This window comes from Saccostrea cucullata, unplaced genomic scaffold, assembly GCF_032062105.1.
Source record: "Saccostrea cucullata isolate Sc308-1 unplaced genomic scaffold, CSIRO_AGI_Scuc_v1 ctg4339, whole genome shotgun sequence".
Classification (NCBI taxonomy): Eukaryota; Metazoa; Mollusca; class Bivalvia; order Ostreida; family Ostreidae; genus Saccostrea; species Saccostrea cuccullata.
Window position 1 is genome coordinate 87,470 of NW_026918112.1, and position 20,071 is coordinate 107,540.

The 20,071-nt window shown below is 33.6% G+C and overlaps 2 protein-coding genes across 2 annotated transcripts in view; one reads left to right on the forward strand and one right to left on the reverse strand.

Annotated features, from left to right (window-relative positions):
- LOC134249859 (ankyrin repeat domain-containing protein 50-like) overlaps positions 1-3,129 on the forward strand; it is a 32,598-nt gene extending 29,469 nt beyond the window's left edge. The window contains exon 3 of the mRNA XM_062732252.1: positions 3,014-3,129. Coding sequence (XP_062588236.1) covers positions 3,014-3,107 — 94 coding nt within the window. The 3' untranslated portion in view covers positions 3,108-3,129. The remainder of the gene's footprint in view (positions 1-3,013) is intronic.
- Positions 3,130-5,700: 2,571 nt separating this feature from the next.
- Positions 5,701-20,071, reverse strand: LOC134249619 (uncharacterized). Its single transcript, XM_062731983.1, has 3 exons — positions 19,744-20,071; positions 8,765-8,815; positions 5,701-7,687 (listed from the first exon to the last, which is right to left on the reverse strand). Exons 2-3 carry the CDS (start codon positions 8,797-8,799, stop codon positions 5,827-5,829), a joined length of 1,896 nt encoding a protein of 631 aa, XP_062587967.1. The 5' UTR covers positions 8,800-8,815; positions 19,744-20,071; the 3' UTR covers positions 5,701-5,826.

Consider the following 20,071-nt stretch of genomic DNA (forward strand, 5'->3'; position numbering starts at 1 on the left):
GACTAACTATAAACCCTTCGCTTTCCATTACTTCTGTTACCACAGTTGCATTATTGCGCGGTAAATTTGAAGTCATAGAAAGCAACACAATTTTACATTCAAAGTTGTATTATTATTTTAAAATCAAATTATAAGGAATGACTCTAATTCTTGGCCAAATTATTGATTATAATCTGGTTTGGGTCAGTTTACGCTTTATAATCCGCGAACAAGATTATACTCGATAATTTGGCCAAGAATTAGAGTCATTCCTTAAAAAAAATAAAAAATATATAATTTTGAGAAAAACAAACATAGGGAATATCCATAAGTAAATATAATGCAAAAATTAATAGATTTCGATAAAATCAATAAAGATGAAGAATGACCATGTAAGACGTGGATATCCTGTTTAAATTGTTTTGTAAATAAGTGTAGAAAATCTTTAACTTAAAATAAATCTAAAAGCTTCTAAAATTTAATGTTTATAACATGAAATACAAAATTGCATTAAATTGTCTAGATCTAACAGTTTATAATATATATGCTCTTGTGAAACAAAAGCAGTTTAATCATAGATTTATATTTTTTAAAATCATTTTTATTTTAAGTAAAACTTTTCTTACCCAAGCAACTGCCCTCGGTAAATCTATTTTTTTTATATATATAAAATCAACAACAGAACAGTTTTTATAATTCCATAAATGTTTTTATTCAAATGACGATAATTCCAAAATATGAAAATTACTGACAGGCCAAAACTTAATATTTCCTGTAATATAATTATTGATAAAACTGACCAAAATGATTGCAACTTACATAATACACTGAATGGCCTCCAAGAACTCGGTATTTTTATTCAAAGTGTTAAAGTTTCAAAATTAATTCAATGTATTGTTTTTAAAGTTATAATGAATAAATTGGATAATTTTATACACATGTATCCATAGTTTCATACATTGATTTACTGCAAAAGAAAATACAATATTTTCCAAAGATCTGACTCAAATTTTTCTCAAATTTTACCAATCTCAACATACTTTATGATTTTTGAATTAAATACATTCAAGACAGGTATTTATATACATCTTTTTATTCATCTTTTAAGAAATCTAATAAAGAATACTGAATAACAAACGAACTATGCATTAAAATAAAATGCTTTAAAATAACGATATTTAAATGGAAATATCCTCAGGTAGTGTAAATTTGAATTTGTTCAAATCATGACCTCCAGAGATAGCGTGAGGCCAAACTCGACGATCAAAATTTTATGCAAGAATAAATAGAAAAATTATTTTAAAATCTTCTCAAGAACAACAAAGACATGGATTGGTTACCGGTATTTTATGTGGATGCATTCTCATGTAGAGATAAGTCAAATTTGTTGAAATCATGACATTCAGGGCAGGATGGGGTCAAAATGAAAGTAAGTTAATTCAAATCAACCCCCATCCTATTTTTTGGACAGTCTTTGGACTACTTATACACAATAGCTTTTCAATACTGGGTTGATATTTTGCTCCTTCTTCCTCTAGCCACAGTGATCTGGTGAGTGTTGTGGTATTTGTTTTTTTTTTAAGGGAAATTATCTAAAATGTTGCTACATTTATATTTTTTGAGAACATCTATTGAATAAGAAAAGTAATCCATTTTACACCTAAATGTTTTTCAGTTAGTATAGTTCTCTTCACAGTACAAGTCACTAAATAAATCAGAACTTTAACCTGGCACACGTGTCTAAAACCGAATGTTCAGAGACTGAGACATTGCAAGAGATTACATGTTCTTCCGTTTTGTTTTTCTCAAGGAAAAATATTATCTTTAATAATAGTAAAACTTTTATTACATGTTAAATAAATAACAGATATATAAATCTCAATTTAAGGAATTTTCTTACCATTTAAGGATTTTTATGCCTGGCTGATACGGTTAGAAACTGAATGAGTAAAGGAAATACCAGTGTAGGTATACCGAGGAGGAAGTAGTACCTCATTTATAAAGATACTAACATTCTGAACAATTAGATAGAAATGTAGTGGTTCTTAATGCAAACTACGTCAGTGACTAAAACATACACGGTAAATACCAGGTAGAAGGATATAGAGATAACGAACAGTATCCAGGAAACATCTTGAAAGAAAAAGAATTGTAGAACCAATTTAAAGTCTTCATCGTTTTACACCCTCTAACAAAGGATAATATTCGTGTAGCGTTTTTATTATAAATCGTATCTATGTCTTTTCATTTTATATATATATATATATTTTGATAATTCAAATTTCACTACAGTGGTTCATTATTTGGGTTAACATGTAATTCGGTAACCTATAAATTTCTTTTTCTCGTCTGTACTGACCTAAATTTAGCTCCTGTATATCTGGGGAGGAGTTATTTTGGAAAGAGAGGTAAAATTCATACTTCATTGGAGGTATAAGATTTTCTATACATATAAGGGGATAGATTGTATGATCGTAGTAGCAGTAGTGAAAGTTTTAACCAAGTCTCTCTATGATTTTTTTTAGCTTTAAACTTCTCAGCATTAATATTTTGTGAATTAAAAATGGTGTGTTTTCATTTAAAGAGGAATATAGATAGTTTTCGATTGACCAGGATCAAAATGCTCATATTCCTTCATTGTTCTTTTAACTTAATTTTAGATTTGCTATTCTGGGGTAGATCCATAATTTTTCTGAAGTATATATATTTTTGGAAGACTCTTTTATTTTAAAAAAAATATTATATAAAGATTTTCCACCAAATGTTTCTAACACATCCTTTTAAATTTGGCAAGATAAGGAGGAAAATCACCGACTTGACCTCAAATATGGCGGCCAACTCTTGCTAAATTCAGGCCTATTGAAAACTATCTGTAGTAGCTTTTGTGTAAGTGTATTGGAATATTTACACGCCGGAAATTTACCCGGTAAGTACGCTACATTTGTTACTATAATACATCTAAACATTATCTTTATAATCTTTTGAAATGCTAGATAAAGTTGAAAAAAATAAACATTTTTTTTTACTTGGACAGACTAAAAAGAGGAATGAGACTGAAAGAAAAGAAAGAATGGGGAATAGGACAATCGATACAACACTTTTGTAAAAACAGAACCCATGTCTGTTGAATGGAATGGTAACATTTTTTTTTTATTTCCAGGTGATATTTTTCTTCCTGGAGGTAAGCATTTTAAAAACAAACCAGAAGAATTCTACCATTTAGTGATACAATAATCAATCATTTCTTCAGAGAAATAGATATTATCAAAGTTGCAATTTAATGGTTGATTAATTGATTGATTCTATGTTTTTTAATGTCTCATTCTAGAATTTTTATTTATATATAGAGACGTTATCATATAAAATAATATTTTGAGAATGAAGAAGAACAATTTGGTTTTTAGTCTGTGTAAAATTAATATAAGAAAGAGTTATCAATATACAGAGCAGTTTTTGTTTACATATACTTCCAGTGAAGTTACAAAAAGGCATGTCCACCTATAAAAAAAACCTCTCGAAGGTGTCAAGCTTTTGACAAACAAGTTGAAGAAACGGGGATATCAACAATCTTGTAAAAAGTCGTCATTTTCTAAGTCCTACTGTCGATACAATGACCTTGTCAGCAAATACAATTTATCATTTTCACGTCAAATATTGACCGATGTTTATTTTTTTACCCATTTTGAAAAAAATAAGAAAACAGCCAGTTCGACAGGTCGAAAGGGATGTTTACTTCGTGGTTCATGATCATCACTGATCCAGTGGACATTTGCGCCCGAATATTGTTTGTTATCTTTACATTTCATTTTAAAAAAATAGAATATATTAATCTTTTTTTAAAAGCATTGCTGGTGATTCTACAAAAGGTGAAACTGCATACACAAGTTTATCCAACTTGTCCATTGTTTTCAACTTTTAACATTTCTTCTAGCTACAGTTCAAAAAACACACGATATTATCTCATGATCATGTTTTAAACATAAAAAATTTAAATTTTAGGACAAAAAGGCAATTTTTCTTCGAAACCATGCGTAGTAAAAGAGGAAAATTCTATTTAATTTATTAGCGAGCAGGTATGAATACTTCCATATGGTTATTCATCTTTACAAAATAATTAAGAAATGTCATATTTTGAGTTTTATTGGTCACGTGATAAAATGAAAGATGCCAAACCGTTTTACATCCCGATAAAACTCTATATAAAAAAATACCTTTGTTACAACGCACTTTGAAAAATTACGCACATTGAAAAAAAATTTCAAAGTGCGTTAAAATTTGGGACCAAGCTAACGCACATTGAAAAAAATAAATTTTTTTCAAAGTGCGTTAATATCGACCATATTAACGCACTTTGAAAAAAAAATGTAAAGATTGATCAATATTCCTTCAAATAATCGGTATGATATACATGTATAACAGATTTTGGTTTGATAACTTTTTTATAATAAAGTCACTGTAGGACCTGAGATATTGACGTTGTAAATATTTAAGGTTTTGATAAAATAAAAGGGAAAATAAAAGGGTCTTGAAAAAAAGAATGAAGATTGTTTAAGTTCATTAATTTCCTTTCTTCTTCTTTTGTTCTAATTCTAGTCTTTAATAATTAAATGTAAAGGTATATAGGGGGCACTAACAGAGGACAGCTTTAAGCAACTTAGCATTTATCATAATAAAAAGGGGCCAATTTAATTGTTCAAAGCTATGAAAATTCTTTCTCTCTCATACTATTTACTGTACTTAAAAATTTCTAGTTTTCATCTGTTTTAATTAACTCATTTATTATTAAAAGTTTTCAACGTCATACCAGTTAGGTAAATATGCTTTGAGTATAGCATAGACATCGAGACTGGGCGAAGGGCCGGGGGAGGGGATGAGGGGGGGGGGGGGGGCTAAGCCCCCCACTTATTTTTGAAAGATATATACATCGTATAAGCATTGAAAATGCAGCGTATCCTTTTTAGGTTTATTGCTCCCCTCCCCCGTTTGTTACCGACACCTATGTATTGGAAAGATAAAGATTTGGACTTAGGGATCTTATACCCGTCTTCTCCTCTTTTCGACAGGAGTAAAATCAATTCATTTTTTAGGTTAGGGTTAGGCTTAGTTTTTTTTAAAGATAAATAACAAATAAAATCTTTCCATGACAAAAATATGATTTTTTTTCAAAGTGCGTTAAGTGTCTCAATGGTAAAATATATTGATGTAGACTCTTAACGCACTTTGAAAAAAATTTGTGCGTTGAGGTGGTCCCAAATTTAACGCACTTTAAAAATTTTTTTTCAAAATGCGTTGATTTTGTCCCAATTTTAACGCACTTTGAGTTTTTTTTTCAAAGTGCGTAATTTTTTCAAAGTGCGTTGCCACATACCTTATTACTTATATTTACATTTGTGACTAATTTATTACAAATAGTAAGGTACTTAATTTTAAACCAATAAATTATGATTTTCCCCCATATCCAAACTCAACGGATGTGTTGAACAAAGGTATAATGACGCCTTGTTCAAATAGCGCTATATCAGGGCAAAATTTTACAAATGGAGATACAACAATGTTTTTCTGATATGCAGTCATTTTCAAGATAAATATATACATAAGATTGCAGGTACTTGTTTCAATGATTTAATCAAATAATTAATTATAAATCTTAATCCGAAATATAAAAGACTGCTTGTGTAACAACATCTACATGCAAATTTATAATGTTAATTTGTTTCATTTTAGTGTATATACTTTAAAGATATACATGTACTAGTAATATGTTAAACATTTCATCGTTGATATAATTACCAGTGAGATAATATCCACACAGTATACATGTATAAGCATCAGTTTAATTTTGATGCTCTATTTATCATCACAAGTGAAATAACTCTGAAGTTTTATGTACTTGTATACGTTCACTTTGTCGTTGGTGGAAGATCCGACTAGTAACAGTTGATTTTTAAGATCATAAACTAGACTATGTGGATTATAAACCCCATCTCTTTTTGTCAGTAGCCGTGCCAGAAAGTGACCACCCTCATCTATCATCTGTACCGAGTATGTGGTACCGTCACACACCAGGATGTGTGACAACGCATCTGTACAGACGCCATAAGGGTATAATCGCGGACCCGATGGAGGTCCTGTATAGGAGAAGCGATGTCTCCCTCGTCTATCTGTCACCACTACAGCACGGTTGTTGTCGGACACGATAACATCTCCATTACGGTTCTCTGTGATGTATCTTGGTTTACTGTACAGTTCCTGACCTGCACTGTTGTGTTGAATGGTCTGGACTAGTCTTCCTTTGCTGTTGTATCGAATTATTTTAACTTCTGAATAATGATCTTTATCCACGTCATGAATTCCCATCCCTAACATTAGATCTTCAGTGGAAGAGCAGAAGACACACATTGGTTCCCAAGGGTTTGGTTTCTCTATCAGTGTAATTTTTGTTTTTGTATATGATGATAGTTTAATGATATTCAATTCGTTGTCAATAAAAATTAGGTCATTTGCAGAGTTCATTGTATGTATACCACCACTACTCATCTGTATGTTAGTTAGATGATATAAAGTGTGACCTTTAAGATTTGTCAAGAATAGACCAACTCCATCACTGACAGCCACCAGGTCTGTTGTGGAACAGGAAAGATGGTAGCCACGTCTTACAGTGGCCACACTGACAAATCCATTGGACTGAGCAGGATATTTCCATTCAAACAGGTGCTCGGGTTTTATACGCCTTTTCCCGCCTTCGGTAATTTGGATTTCCCCCAGGAACTTTATGAAATTCTGTTTGTCGAATTTGAACCTCGGATGGAAAACAGTGGTTGTAGAGGTTTCTGAAAGATCTTTCATTGTGGTTACGGGGGTGTTCTTTCGGAAGAAGAAACGTTCATGTGTTTTTTCTGATCTTTCATCATTATGTTTCTTATCCTGCAAGATACAAATTTGTCTATTTATACATTTCCGTCTTCGTTGCAGTGCAGTATCTTTTATTTTTAAAACTGGAGTTTTCTTTAGAAAAGACAAGAATTGTGCAGGCTTGTTTGCTAATTTCTCAAATTTTAGTTCATAGTTTTCAATGTTTTCAATTTTTCTCTGTTGTTCTACTACAAATTTCAGATAAAGTTTTAATTTATCTAAGTGTTGTAAACTCACATCCACTCGGTCTTTAAGTGCCTGACCTTTGGAAGCCATATTCTTCTGAAACATTGCTATTTTTATTTGACACGTGCTGAAGTCAGATTTGATGTCATTCAAAATCGACAGTCTGTGCAGGAGAATCACACTTCTGATGTTCGCAATTCTGTCTTTGTGTGAGTGTCTGTAAAATTTAAACACTGATGTAATTTCCAAAAAATCATGCTCTTCGTGACCTTCACACTTAACACAGATTGGAAATTCACACGAATGACACCATGTTTGAAATGGCATGCTGGGATGTTTTTCACATGATTCTATCTTCTTAAAATATCTTTTCTTCAAACTGTATATTGTGACGTCATGGTGTTTGGAGTCCAATTGAATAAGGTGCCTCTCCTTACAAAAAGCGCAGAGATCCAGCTTACATGTGTGGCAGTGGAATTCTAATTCACCTCGGCACTGTGCACAATGTTTGACTTTCACCGAGGTCGTGATATTTATCTCCCTTCTTGAGCTTCCAAAGTGAAAATTTTTGTGGGCTAATATACGTTTTTTATTGCTTTGATTATGCAATCTAAAAAATAAGAAAATATTTAAGGATTTGCTTGAAAATCAATGCACAAATTTTTATGCAAATGAGTTTTACAATAAATAGAACAATTTTAAGAATATTTCATGCTTAATATCTATAAATATATTGATTATTTTTCTCTATTGTTGCTTGCTATCTGATTGGCTCAAAGTAGATCATATGATCCAGTATATTAAAAAAGTCTTATAAACTGGGTATCTTTATCCTAAACTTCTAGAAAAAAAAGTGGGAATTTTTTCTAGATTTTGTGTTAGATATTGAGGGTAAGTATTTATTGAAAAATACGCGACTATTCAAGAGCAAGTTTTGATTTCGATCAGTAATGTTGATGTTACAGGAATTTTATTAAATGTGATTTCATTTTTTTTTCATTCAAACAGCATTTCTTTAATTCTTTGATAGTTATTATAATTAATTATATAATTTGTACTTAATTTGACTACAGAATGTTCTGTAGATACCTAATCGATACAAAAGGCTCGGTACAGGTGTGATCGGTGAACAGGGGATCCTTACTCCTCCCAGGCACCTGATCCCACCTCAAAATTCCCGGAGTACGTTCTTACAATAGATATTTTGTAGATACTATAAGGTTGACCGCTATTCGTTATCTTTTACCCTTAAATTTTACAGTATTGTGTAATGTGATCCGGTGAAACAAACATTTTAATTTTAGAATTTAGTAATAAGACATGATACGCATGGGAAAACTTCATATTTCAACAAAATAACACTTCACAGGGGTTTTTTATTTCTCGTGCCTTTAGATTATATTCTAGATTTATTGGATATAACGATTACATCGATAAAAAAGGAAAATCGACAATCCCCAACACTTTCTCTTATCAAATGTGTTTTTATTGTATTTGCAATATATATACATTGCCCAAAAGAGAAAAGTATCAAACAAAATCATAGTATATGACAATTGTATCAACCGGGTATACACCATAATCCTCCAAATACGATGTAATTTGAACTAGAAAATCTATCCTTATTATATATATACATATATTTGCAGTAAAACATGTATTGAATTAAGTCTTGAGCAATACTTACGTCTCTTTAAGAAAATGATTTTTGGAAGTCGTCATGGCTTTATTTCAGTTCCTATGGAAAAAAGACGAATGTACATATGAAAGTAAATACTTTCACCGAACATGTATTCATTTAATACGACTCAAATACCATTTCAATAATATTTGCTTACAAGTCCTCACATTACTGATTTGATCTATAAACTTTTTCTATTTTAACTTTTAACTTTTATATGTTAATTAAATTTGAAATGCACTTCATTCGTGCATTTGATTCGCTAATGTACTATTTTTCCATGAGTGCCTAAAACTTTTTATAAATGTTTTAGAAACATATCCGGTACTTTACTCTTTAATAAGGAAGTAAGCCTGGAATTTAAAACAAACTCCGTGTTTGCTCTGCTCCTGATTTCATTTGTATTTTGTTTAACGGACTTTTGAGCTCGAATCAACCGTTCGTTATCTCCCTGTAGTTCACCCTATATCGTATACATTTTGAATACTAATATAATATATTAGCAATATTTAAACAATCAATTTCAAGAGTGCATGCAAACAATGCAGATCAAAAGCAGAGCAAAGAGGGACCTCTAGAGCATCAGGTGTTGGATCAGGTGCCATGGAGGAGTGAGCATCCCCTGTCGACCGGTCACACCGCTGTGTACTCCTTTGTCACGCTCGGAAAATTACGAAATAAACCGTCAAATATTTACTGTGTGCAAATAATGGCTTAACTAATTCATTAGAATGAAAAAAAAGTTTTACTAAAAGATAGATTGCATTTGCTGAAAACATGGAAAAGGTCATTGTACCTACCATAGAACTAAGAAGAAGGATATGAAGATAACGAACAATATACAATCACAAAGTCCGTAAACAATACAAAACAGGAGCAGAGCAAACACGGACCTACAAAACATCAGAGGTGGGATCAGGTGCCATGGAGGAGTGAGCATCCCCTGCCGGCCGGTCACACCCGCCGTGTGCTCCCTGTCATGATCAGGAAATAACGGAAAAAAATCCGTCGTCAATTGAGTTTATAGATAATGGATACAATTGGTATGAAAAACGTCAGTAAGCATTTGACTCAATGATATTGTATTGTTGAAACTGTATTTGCTGACAAGGTCATTGTATCGACTATAGAACTTACGAAATGATGACTTCATACGAGACTGCTGATATTCTTGTTTCATCAAATTGTTTGTCAATAACTTATTTCGTTATAGAAATGTTCATATGTAGAGCTTGCGTATCGAATCAACTGAGAGATATGCATGTGATAAAGGTTTCCTGCTGCAAAAGTAAGGGAAATTGACGATTGAAAAGTAAGTCGTTTCGTTTGTTATAAAGCTTAAAAATAGCATCAACGTTTATTTCTAGTGAAATATTTAAAAATAAATGATTGATTGATTGATTGATGAAGGATATGGAGATAACGAACAGTATTTAATATCAAATTTCAAAGCCCATCAAACAATACAAAATAGGAGCAGAGAAAAGACGGACCTCCGAAACATCAGAGGTGGGATCAGGTGCCATGGAGGAGTGAGCATCCCCTACTGACCAGTCACACCCGCGGTGTGCTCCATGTCATGATCGGGAAATAATGGAAATATCCGTCGTCAATTCAGTTCATAAATAATGATGTTATATGCATTTTAGTCGAGAATAATTTTTCACTCTTATAATCATTTATCGATGAAGGGCTTTAGATTTTCACCTTTACTCGGCACTCAGGGATATTGAGCAGTGAGGGCTCTTTGTTGTTTTAGCACCTGTCGTGAGGTCTTTCACTTCAATGGAGATGTATCCAAACATCAAACATATATGTCAGACTCTGTTGTATCTTTTATTTCAAGCTCATCAAAATATATCTCATTGAAAAAGAATGGAAATGGTCATTGTTAATGGGTCCATCGACGATAAAACTTAATGTCAAGTTGAAGACTACAAGTGTTTTCTTCTTTTCAAGTATAAGAGTTTTAACAAATTTTGCTTTATATGAATACAACAAAATAAGTCTGCAAATAAAGGGACGCAATTGGTACCTTATAGAACATGAAGAATTCCAATAGATTATTGGAAGACATAGTCTCCAAAGGCAATATAAATGTAGATAATGTCAATTAAAAACCCAAGCTTCCTTTTTGATATTCGCTTCAGAGTACTTGTGTGTACAATTAGAATGTTTTTAACAAATATTTTTTTTTTGCAAATGGCCAATGTTAGTAAATTAAAGAATTTCACTTTTATTGTAACGTCAGCTGTCAATGATGAAAAATGGTCGTATATCATATTGAAAAGTTGTAAGATTTTATGTTTTTGGTTTCGGTAAATTCCATGTGATTTAATTTACTGAAAAGTTCCTTGCAGATTTTGGGTATCCACAAATTAAAAACTGATGTAACGAATTATATACCTTAGTGTACTCAACCTGTGTGCCACCGTTCACGGTAGCTCAGTCGGTAGAGCGCTCGCTCCGTGATCGGGAGGTCGTGAGTTCGTATCTCGGCCGCGACTGATCTAGTCGTTAAAATTGGTAGCAACTGTTCCTTCGCCATGCGCTCGGCACCCTGAAGTGAAAGTTGCGGGTCCTTCGGAGAGACCTTAAAAACCGAGTCCGCGTGTCAGCGGCAGGCGTTGGCACGATAAAGATCCCTCAATGGCTCAATGGCCCTGAGTGCCGAGTAAAGGTCAAAATTTGAAACCCTTCACGGCATACAGTGACGTGTCCATATGAGTGAAAAATTCTCGAGAGAGACGTTCAACAATATACAATGAATGAATCCACCTGTGTGCCACGTTGCATTGAATGAAGGAAATAGGGATAACGAACAGTCTTCAATATCAAAGTACATAAAACAATACAAACTAGTGCTAATTGTAACGGGAACCGTTACAGATGTTCCCCAAACGCTCCCCAACTCCCTTTCGGTGCCATATTCCCTGTAAGCTTCATTAAATAAGACAAACTCTGTGCATTTTTGACTTTAACAACGTTTTTCCAGAAGGATACCAATTATATTCAATTTTTAGCATTGCACCCAAGCGCATGTGAATGCATGTGCGTTATGACCATATCATCTTGTCTTTCAAGAGTATTTTTAAATATACTCGTTTCAAATGCACGCACGTGCGTGCACGTGCATGATGGTCATACCTTCTTGTAGGAGTCCCTTACATCTATCTATGTTCTAAATCCCATCCTGCTTGGTTGAAAACAAGGGAGTTATAGCCATTTAAAGTTTCAGCCAATCAGATTGCAGCACACGTGCATGCGCGTGATTTCATGATTTTTTTTTGTATATCATTTTGTAGGATATCCCAATGCATGACTATATTTTAAATTTCAAAGAATTTCGTCAAAAAACAAAGGAGATATAGCCATTTAAAGTTTCAGCCAATCAGCTTGCAGCACACGCACATGCGCATGCTTTCATGAAAATTCTTATATATCATGCGGTAGATCATTATAATGTAGGACTATGTTCAAAATTTCAAAGGATTATGACAAGAAACAAGAAAGTTATTGATACTTTAGTTTCAGCCAATCAGAGCAAAGCGCACGTGCATGCGCGTGAAATCTTGCTATTTTGACCATGCTATCTTGTCTATACTACTAATGTATCCTTACATTATGAGTTTCAAAAAATTTCATCAAAAAATAGAAAAGTTACGGCAATATCCATTACATTGGTAATTTCACCTAATGCACGTGCGCGCTCTTGCAAGCACGTGCGCGCAAAATGACCTTTGTTTGGCAACTCTACATAACATGCCTACTAACCCTAAAAAGGTTTCACCTAAGTCGGATGTGTAGTTTACAAGATCACTCGTGGACAAAATTTTCCCAGGAAGAAGAAAAATAATAATAATAATAATAATAAGAAACAGAGTAAAAACAATATGTTCCCCAACTTCGTTTGGGGAACATAAATAGGAGCGGAGCAAATACCGGCCTCCAAAACATCAGAGGTGGGATCAGGTGCCATGGAAGAGTGAGCATCCCCTGCTGACCGGTCACATCCGTCGTGTTCTCCATGACATGATCGGGAAACAACAGAAAAATCTGTTAACAATAAGGACTAACAATTACTTTGAAAAACGTCAGTCAGCAGTCAGTTGACTCAATGATAAATTGTATTCGCTAACAAGGTCATTGTTTCGACCATAGAACTGACAAAATGATGACTTTAAACGAGACTGCTGATATTCTTGTTTCATCAACATTTTTGTCACTATTTTAACTAGTTTTAGAAAATGTTTATGCGTAGAGCATACTCTTGCGTTGCGAATCAACTGAGATATACAGTATAAACTCCATACGCAGGTGATGAAGGTATATTGTTGCATTAGTAAGGGAAGTTGACGATAGAAAAGTTAAAGTCATCACGTTTATCATAGAGCTTGTTTATTAGGTTACCAGCAAAGTCTTTTTTTTTTAGATAAAATATCCAAGTACGAAACAGATGTGTCAGTCTTTGTGGTACCTTTTATCTTAAGATCACCAGGATATATCGTATCGAAATAAGAATGGAAATTACCATGGTTAATTGACAATACGTCCTCGATATAGTTAAATGTCGAGTTGAATGCCACAGGAGATGTTTGATTGTTTTTTCATGCATAAGATTTCGTGCAAATTCTGCTTCGTATAAATTCACAAATAAAGATGCTAACAACTGAGCACAATGGGTACCCATGGGAATTCCAATAGATTGTTGGAAGACCTGGTTTCCATTCCAAAAAGCATTTAGACATTGTCGATCAAAAACTCAAGCATCTTTTTTATGTCTACTTTAGAGTACAGTGTACTTGTATGTGAAATCAGAATATGTCTAACAAAATAATTTTGCAAATGTAGAATGACCGGGTAAGTAAATTTACGAGTTCCATTCTTATTGAGAAAGCAGCTGTCAATGATATCCAAAAGCCTGGACTTTAATTTATCATGGGGAATGGTTGTGTATTTAAGTTTTTAAGCTGTTGGTTTTGGTAAAATTTTATGATTTCAAATTGTCTAAAAGTTCTTTGGAACTTTTGAGTATCCACACTTCTTTAATATATTGTTGTACAGATCAGACAGAAAGTGTAGGAGAAGAAATGTTTTAATGGAATTTCACAAAACCCTTTAGTAACCATGGCAAGCCGTTTATCAAAATCAAAAACCAATGCAATAAGTTATGTATCTTTGTGTATTCTACCTGTGAGTCAACCTATATTGAAAACAGACCAAATTTATAGGAGGAGCAGCGTTTTGAATATTTGTTACAGAGACAGACAGTCAGACGGACACCTTACTATGGCATAAGCTCTTCTGGTCACAAACCAGTAAAGCTTACAGAATGTTTATCTGTTAATAAAGAGACATAGCAGGAACCAATGGTAATCCTACTGATTGTTGGAAAACCTGATAAAAAATACAACAAAAAATTATTAGAATTTTAAAACATCTTTGATTAATCTATAACGTACATGTGTGTACTATTAGAATGTTTTTAAAAATTTTTATTTTGCAATTGACAGGTGACTTGTTAAGTAAATTTGTGAGTTCTATTTTTATTGAAAAAGCAGCTGTCAGTAATATCAAAGAGCCTGGACTTTATTTTTTTCCATTGGAATAATTGTATAAAGTGTCCAAAAGACAGCCGCGACATCAAATGACATACGTCAATCAGATATATGTATAGTTTTCCCTCTCCAAGCTTCAAACTGCGGGTCTTTCGAGTAGAAATTAAAATCCGAATCCTCGTGTCATAGAACAGCTGTAGTATATGTAGAAGGCGTTTTCACGATAAAGACCCCTCACTGCTTAATCATCCTGATGGCCTAGTAAGTTCTAAATATGAAGCCATTCATCAGTATATGGTGACGGCTCTGATTGAGAGAAAATTCTAGAATAGGGCGTTAACAGCACGCAATCAAGGAGTTTACCTTGCTTAGCTGAAGAACTAAAGAGGAAATGGAAACGCCTCGAGCTCGCTTTGATGGAATGATAAAGTGAAGATAAAAGTTAAAAAAAACACAACAAATCAAAAAAAACTAAAATGGAATAATCATGGGCCTTTACGATGGAGTAGTTTGGATTAATAAAATTGTTTAAGTACTTACTAGAATTTAAAATCACATCCAGAGTTCGTTTTGACCCTGTTTACACTAAATATGTGAAGATAAGTGCCTTAAGTGTTGTATCAGATCACTACTCTGTATGCATAACATTTTTTCGAATAAATGAATAGTTTTATTAATTTTATTCGTAAATCTAAGCACTGCTTAGATCAAATATAAAAGGATACTTTCAAAACTTCATTGACTAAAATTCCTTCAATTGAATTTGTACTTGGCAATGTTAAGTCGTTGGAAATCACACCACGGTTACACCCACCGTGTGTTCAATGTCATGATCGGGAAATAACGGGAAAATCCGTGACAATTCGGTGTAATAGTTTCTTTACAATTATTATGAAAAAAACCCGTCAGAATTTTACTAAATGATAGATTACTTTTGCTGATAAGGTCATTGTACCAATAGTAGAATTTGCAAAATGTTTGACTTTCACAAAGTTGTTGATGTCCTTGCTTAATAAACTTATTTCTCAAAAGTTTGTTCGTTTCAGAAATTAATGTACCTCGAGCTCCAGCATATCAAATAAACTTGAAGATATAAACTCCAAATGATTATGCATGGGAAGTTGACAGAAGAAATGTGAAGTCATCACGTTTATCATTGAGTGTTGTTGCTAGGTTACAATTAACCTCTTCCTCATATAATTCAGATATGAAACATCAATCGGAGTTCCTCGGATGACTCGTACCTCGCACATAACCTCGGACGTCAACGGTGATCTACCATCTTGCTGATTCAGTCATGTGATCTTATTTGAATTTCTTTCAAATGTCATACATTTAAAATCGGAGTTATTTTGTGGTACACTCACCAGTTTTTTCTTGCTTTCAAAGCCTATTAACATGAGGATGTAAATAAAACCTGTTTACGATAAAGAATTGCACAGATTAAGAAACATTTTCGAAGAACGTTATGCAGAGCGAAATATGAAATGAGTGATAAGGCAGTTTCCGGCGGAGAAATGTAAGGATCTGTTGCGTATTCCTCCACCAATCACATCCGAGGTTTGAATGGAGCGTAGCGGAGTCAGCCGAGGATTGCCGATTGATGAAACATATGTATCATATTCTGTAGTAGTTGATATATGAATGGAAGCAACTATTTATAAGTGATGATACGTCGTCGAAATATGTAAGTGTCGGGTTGAAGGCCATAGGCAGTGATCTTCTTCTCGTGTATAGTTTTAATAGGTCGGGAATTAAAATGAGGTGAATTCTAATCAAATTCATAAAAAATTATTTTTACTTTTCAACTTTATTCACAGCCATTCCCTGCGATAAATTAAAGTCCAGGCTTTTTGGTATCAATGACAGCTGCTTTTTTAAAATAAAAATAGAACTCGTTAATTCACTTACCTTGTCATTGGTCTTTGTAAAATTATTTCGTTAAAAAACATTCTGATTGCACACACAAGTACTCTGAAGTTGAGATCAATAAGATGCTTGAGTTTCTGATTGACATTATCTATGTGGGTTTTGGAGACCAATTATTCCAACAATCTATTAGAATTCCCATGGGTACAAATTGCGCTCTGTTATTAGCAGACCTATTTTTTATATTCATATGCAAGCGCGTAGCTGCCTATACGCAAGTACGCAAGTGCGTTCACATCATTTTCAAAAAAAAAGAAAGAAAGAAGGAAAGAAAAAAGAATTTCGGAGAAAAAGAGGCACTATCTGTCTTTCAAATTATTTTACGTCTTATTGTTTCTATTCAAATTTTGTTCAGAATATCGTTAAAATCCAGTCTTTTTTAAAGGAATTCCAAAATTCTTGACTAGAGTAAGAAAATATTGTTGAACCAAAATGTTCAACTGTTAATCCGCGTAATCCTGATTATCCAGACAAATACATGTATTTGAAGAAGATAAGCGATCAAAGTGACATTAATTTAAAGAAAAGGTTACAAGGGTCTTGGACAACTATACAAGAATTTCCGTTGAAGTAATGAATAAATATCGATAAACAAAAAAAAAATGGCAAAATTCTGAACAAAGCAAATAAAAATATAGATCATTTACGAATATCTTCTTTTACTGATGTTACCAATTTATTACTCTCACATTGTTTAAGGTATCAGAATATAAAGGTTATCAAAAGACCCACACCCTCGTTTATATTTTGAAATACTTTCACTCCAATGACAACTTATTAAATTACTTCTCTGTTTTATCTTGTCACACTTGGAAACTTTTTTCCAATACCAAAACATTCGTAAATTAATTTGATCAAATTATCCTTCTCTTCCTGAAGTATCCATGTAAGTATAACTTAGCTAAGTGTTTGCTTGAGAAAAGAGATGTAGCGTGATTTCTTTTAAAGGAAAATGACTGAAAAAAAATCCAGGAGCTTCCGGGAGCTTCGCCCCCTGCTCCCCCACCAGGGCTTCGCCCTGGACCCACTGGGGGCCTCAGGGCGGCCACCAGACCCCCGACCATTTTCTGCGTACACTTCATTTCAATGCTGGCTACGCGCCTGATATGAAGCAGAATTTGTGCAAAATCTTGCACGTGAAAAGAAGAAAACACTTTCTGTGGCCTTCAACTCGACATTTAGATATATCGACGACGTATTGTCAATTTACAATGGTCATTTCCATTCCTACGTCGATACGATATATCCTGGTGAGCTTGAGATAAAAGATACCACAGAGTCTGTCACATCTGTTTCATACTTGAATATTTTACTTGAAAAAGACGTTAATCATAATCTTACAACCAAGCTATATGATAAGCGTGATGACTTTCACTTTTCTATCGTCAACTTTCTTTAATTACTTAAACAGCAATATATCTTTATCACTTGCATTCTGAGTTTATATATCTCAGATGATTCCAATTTCTAAAACAAGGTAAATTATTGTCAACCAAATTGATGAAACAAGAATATCAGCTTAATGTCATTATTTTGTAAGTACTATGGCCGATACAATGACCTTGTCAGCAAATACGATTTACCATTGAGTCAAATGCTGACTGACATTTTTCATTCTAATTGTTAGACTATTTTTTATACACTGAATTGACGACGGATTTTCCCGATATTTCTTCACCATGAAAAGGAGCACATGGCGGGTGTGAATGGTCGACAGGGGGATGCTTACTCCCCCATAGTGCCTGATCCCACCTGATGTTTCGTAGGTCCTTGTTTGCTCTGATACTGTTTGGTATTGTTTTATGGACTTTTGATATTGAATACTGTTCGGTATCTCCACATGTTTCATTTAGACAAAAAAAAAATCATTTGGATCAATCAAAATTATATTTTTCTAAGAATATCATTATTTATTTTTGACAGAAACTTCTTGGAATTGTGATCTTTATATTCTATGTGCTTCCTTGTATGTTGCGTGTGCATTTCCGGGTTGCACAAACAAGAAAATTGTCATATGGTAAGGAAATCGGATATGTGCATAGTACTATTTATCCATATCATTTTATACAAATCACGCTGTATCAGTCGCTTCAAGGAATAGTGCTTTACTATAACTATCGACGATAGAGACCAACTAACAGCTAAATCGTAATCATTGACAAAGTAGTTGACTTCAGCTTTTCAAACTTCATTTAATTTCATTTATTTAGCAATATTACGCTATCAGTTACTTATGTTGTTTTTTTTTCTTCCAACTTTTCCGATACACAAGAGCTTGCTTTAAGTGTGATCGGTTTTTTTTTTTACCGATTCAGGCTACTCCCAGATAATTTAATGTTACTGCATGAAATTTCGATGATCATGTTTATAGTAAGCAATTCGCAAATTCCATGGTCGTTATAATGACCTTGTTACCAGATTTTAATACAGAATTCCCCGTCTATCTGCTTACTTCGTACGGCTCGCGGTGGATGTGACCGGTCAGCAGTGAATGTGACCGGTCAGCAGGGGATGTGACCGGTCAGCAGGGGATGTGACCGGTCAGCAGGGGATGTGACCGGTCAGCAGGGGATGTGACCGGTCAGCAGGGGATGTGACCGGTCAGCAGGGGATTTGACCGGTCAGCAGGGGATGTGACCGGTCAGCAGGGGATGTGACCGGTCAGCAGGGGATGTGACAGGTCAGCAGGGGATGTGACCGGTCAGCAGGGGATGTGACAGGTCAGCAGGGGTTGCTAACTCTTCTTTGGCACCTGATTTCTTTTCTAGAATTTCCGGGGTCCGTTTTCTTTATCCTGTTTCAAAGATCTGTTGTTTTATTTTTATCTAGTTATTTTACTATATGACCTAATCATTATTCTATGGTTAGAAAAAGAGAAAGATCTCAATACCTTCTGCTCCGTAAATTGCATTTCCTGGTTTCATTCGGAGAAACTGACCTTCTGTTTATAAATCAGTGCAAAATACCTCGGTATCACGAATCATCTGAAACAAGGAAACAACATTACGAAAATTGATATAGAAATATATTTAAAGTAGAAAAGTGTACTTTTTAGAAGTATGTGACTTGCTATCCCCCCATTTATGACAGGTTGTTGTTAATCTTTCATTCTTATTCAATAAAACACAGTAAATCTTGGGTTTATGGCATTGATACTCTGATAAGAGAGATAACTCTTAATGACACAAATGTCTATTATTCCAATATAAATTTGTCGAGTTTAAGCACCTTTTTTGTCAAATGTTGCCTGCAGCCTCCAAGTCATACTTTAATTGTTTGTATCTTATTCAGTATATACATTTCCTTTGGAAAATCATAAAAGTTAAAGAAAAATTTTATATGAGTGAGCAGAGGGTTTTTGTACCTTAACGCAGTTGAAATGAAATACAATTTTATATACAGTTGACATATTAAATTTTTAAGATACTATAGGTATTCAGTATTCAAGCGCAAAGTTATATGTTGTAAAAGGTTCTGGTCAAAAAGTAAAATTTATACCTCTTATGTGAATCCATCAATGTGAAAGCTGCAATGTGAATCTGTTTTTCATGCACCGCCTTCTGGTCTTCTTGCCCTTTATCCACAAATGAATCCTTGAGAAATGGATTCTAGAACTTTATATATCCTTTCAGAAAAAATATCTACACCGCGGAAATAAATTCAAGGAAGATTTTACTGGGATTTTATGCGTGAAGAATGAGATAATGTCACGGCATGTTTCTGTCATCAAATTATAACGAGTTTGATATGGCTTTCTGATCTGAAATGAAGTGTTATATATTCCTCACTTACTGATTAGTTCGAAATCCTTGGTCTGATGTAAGAG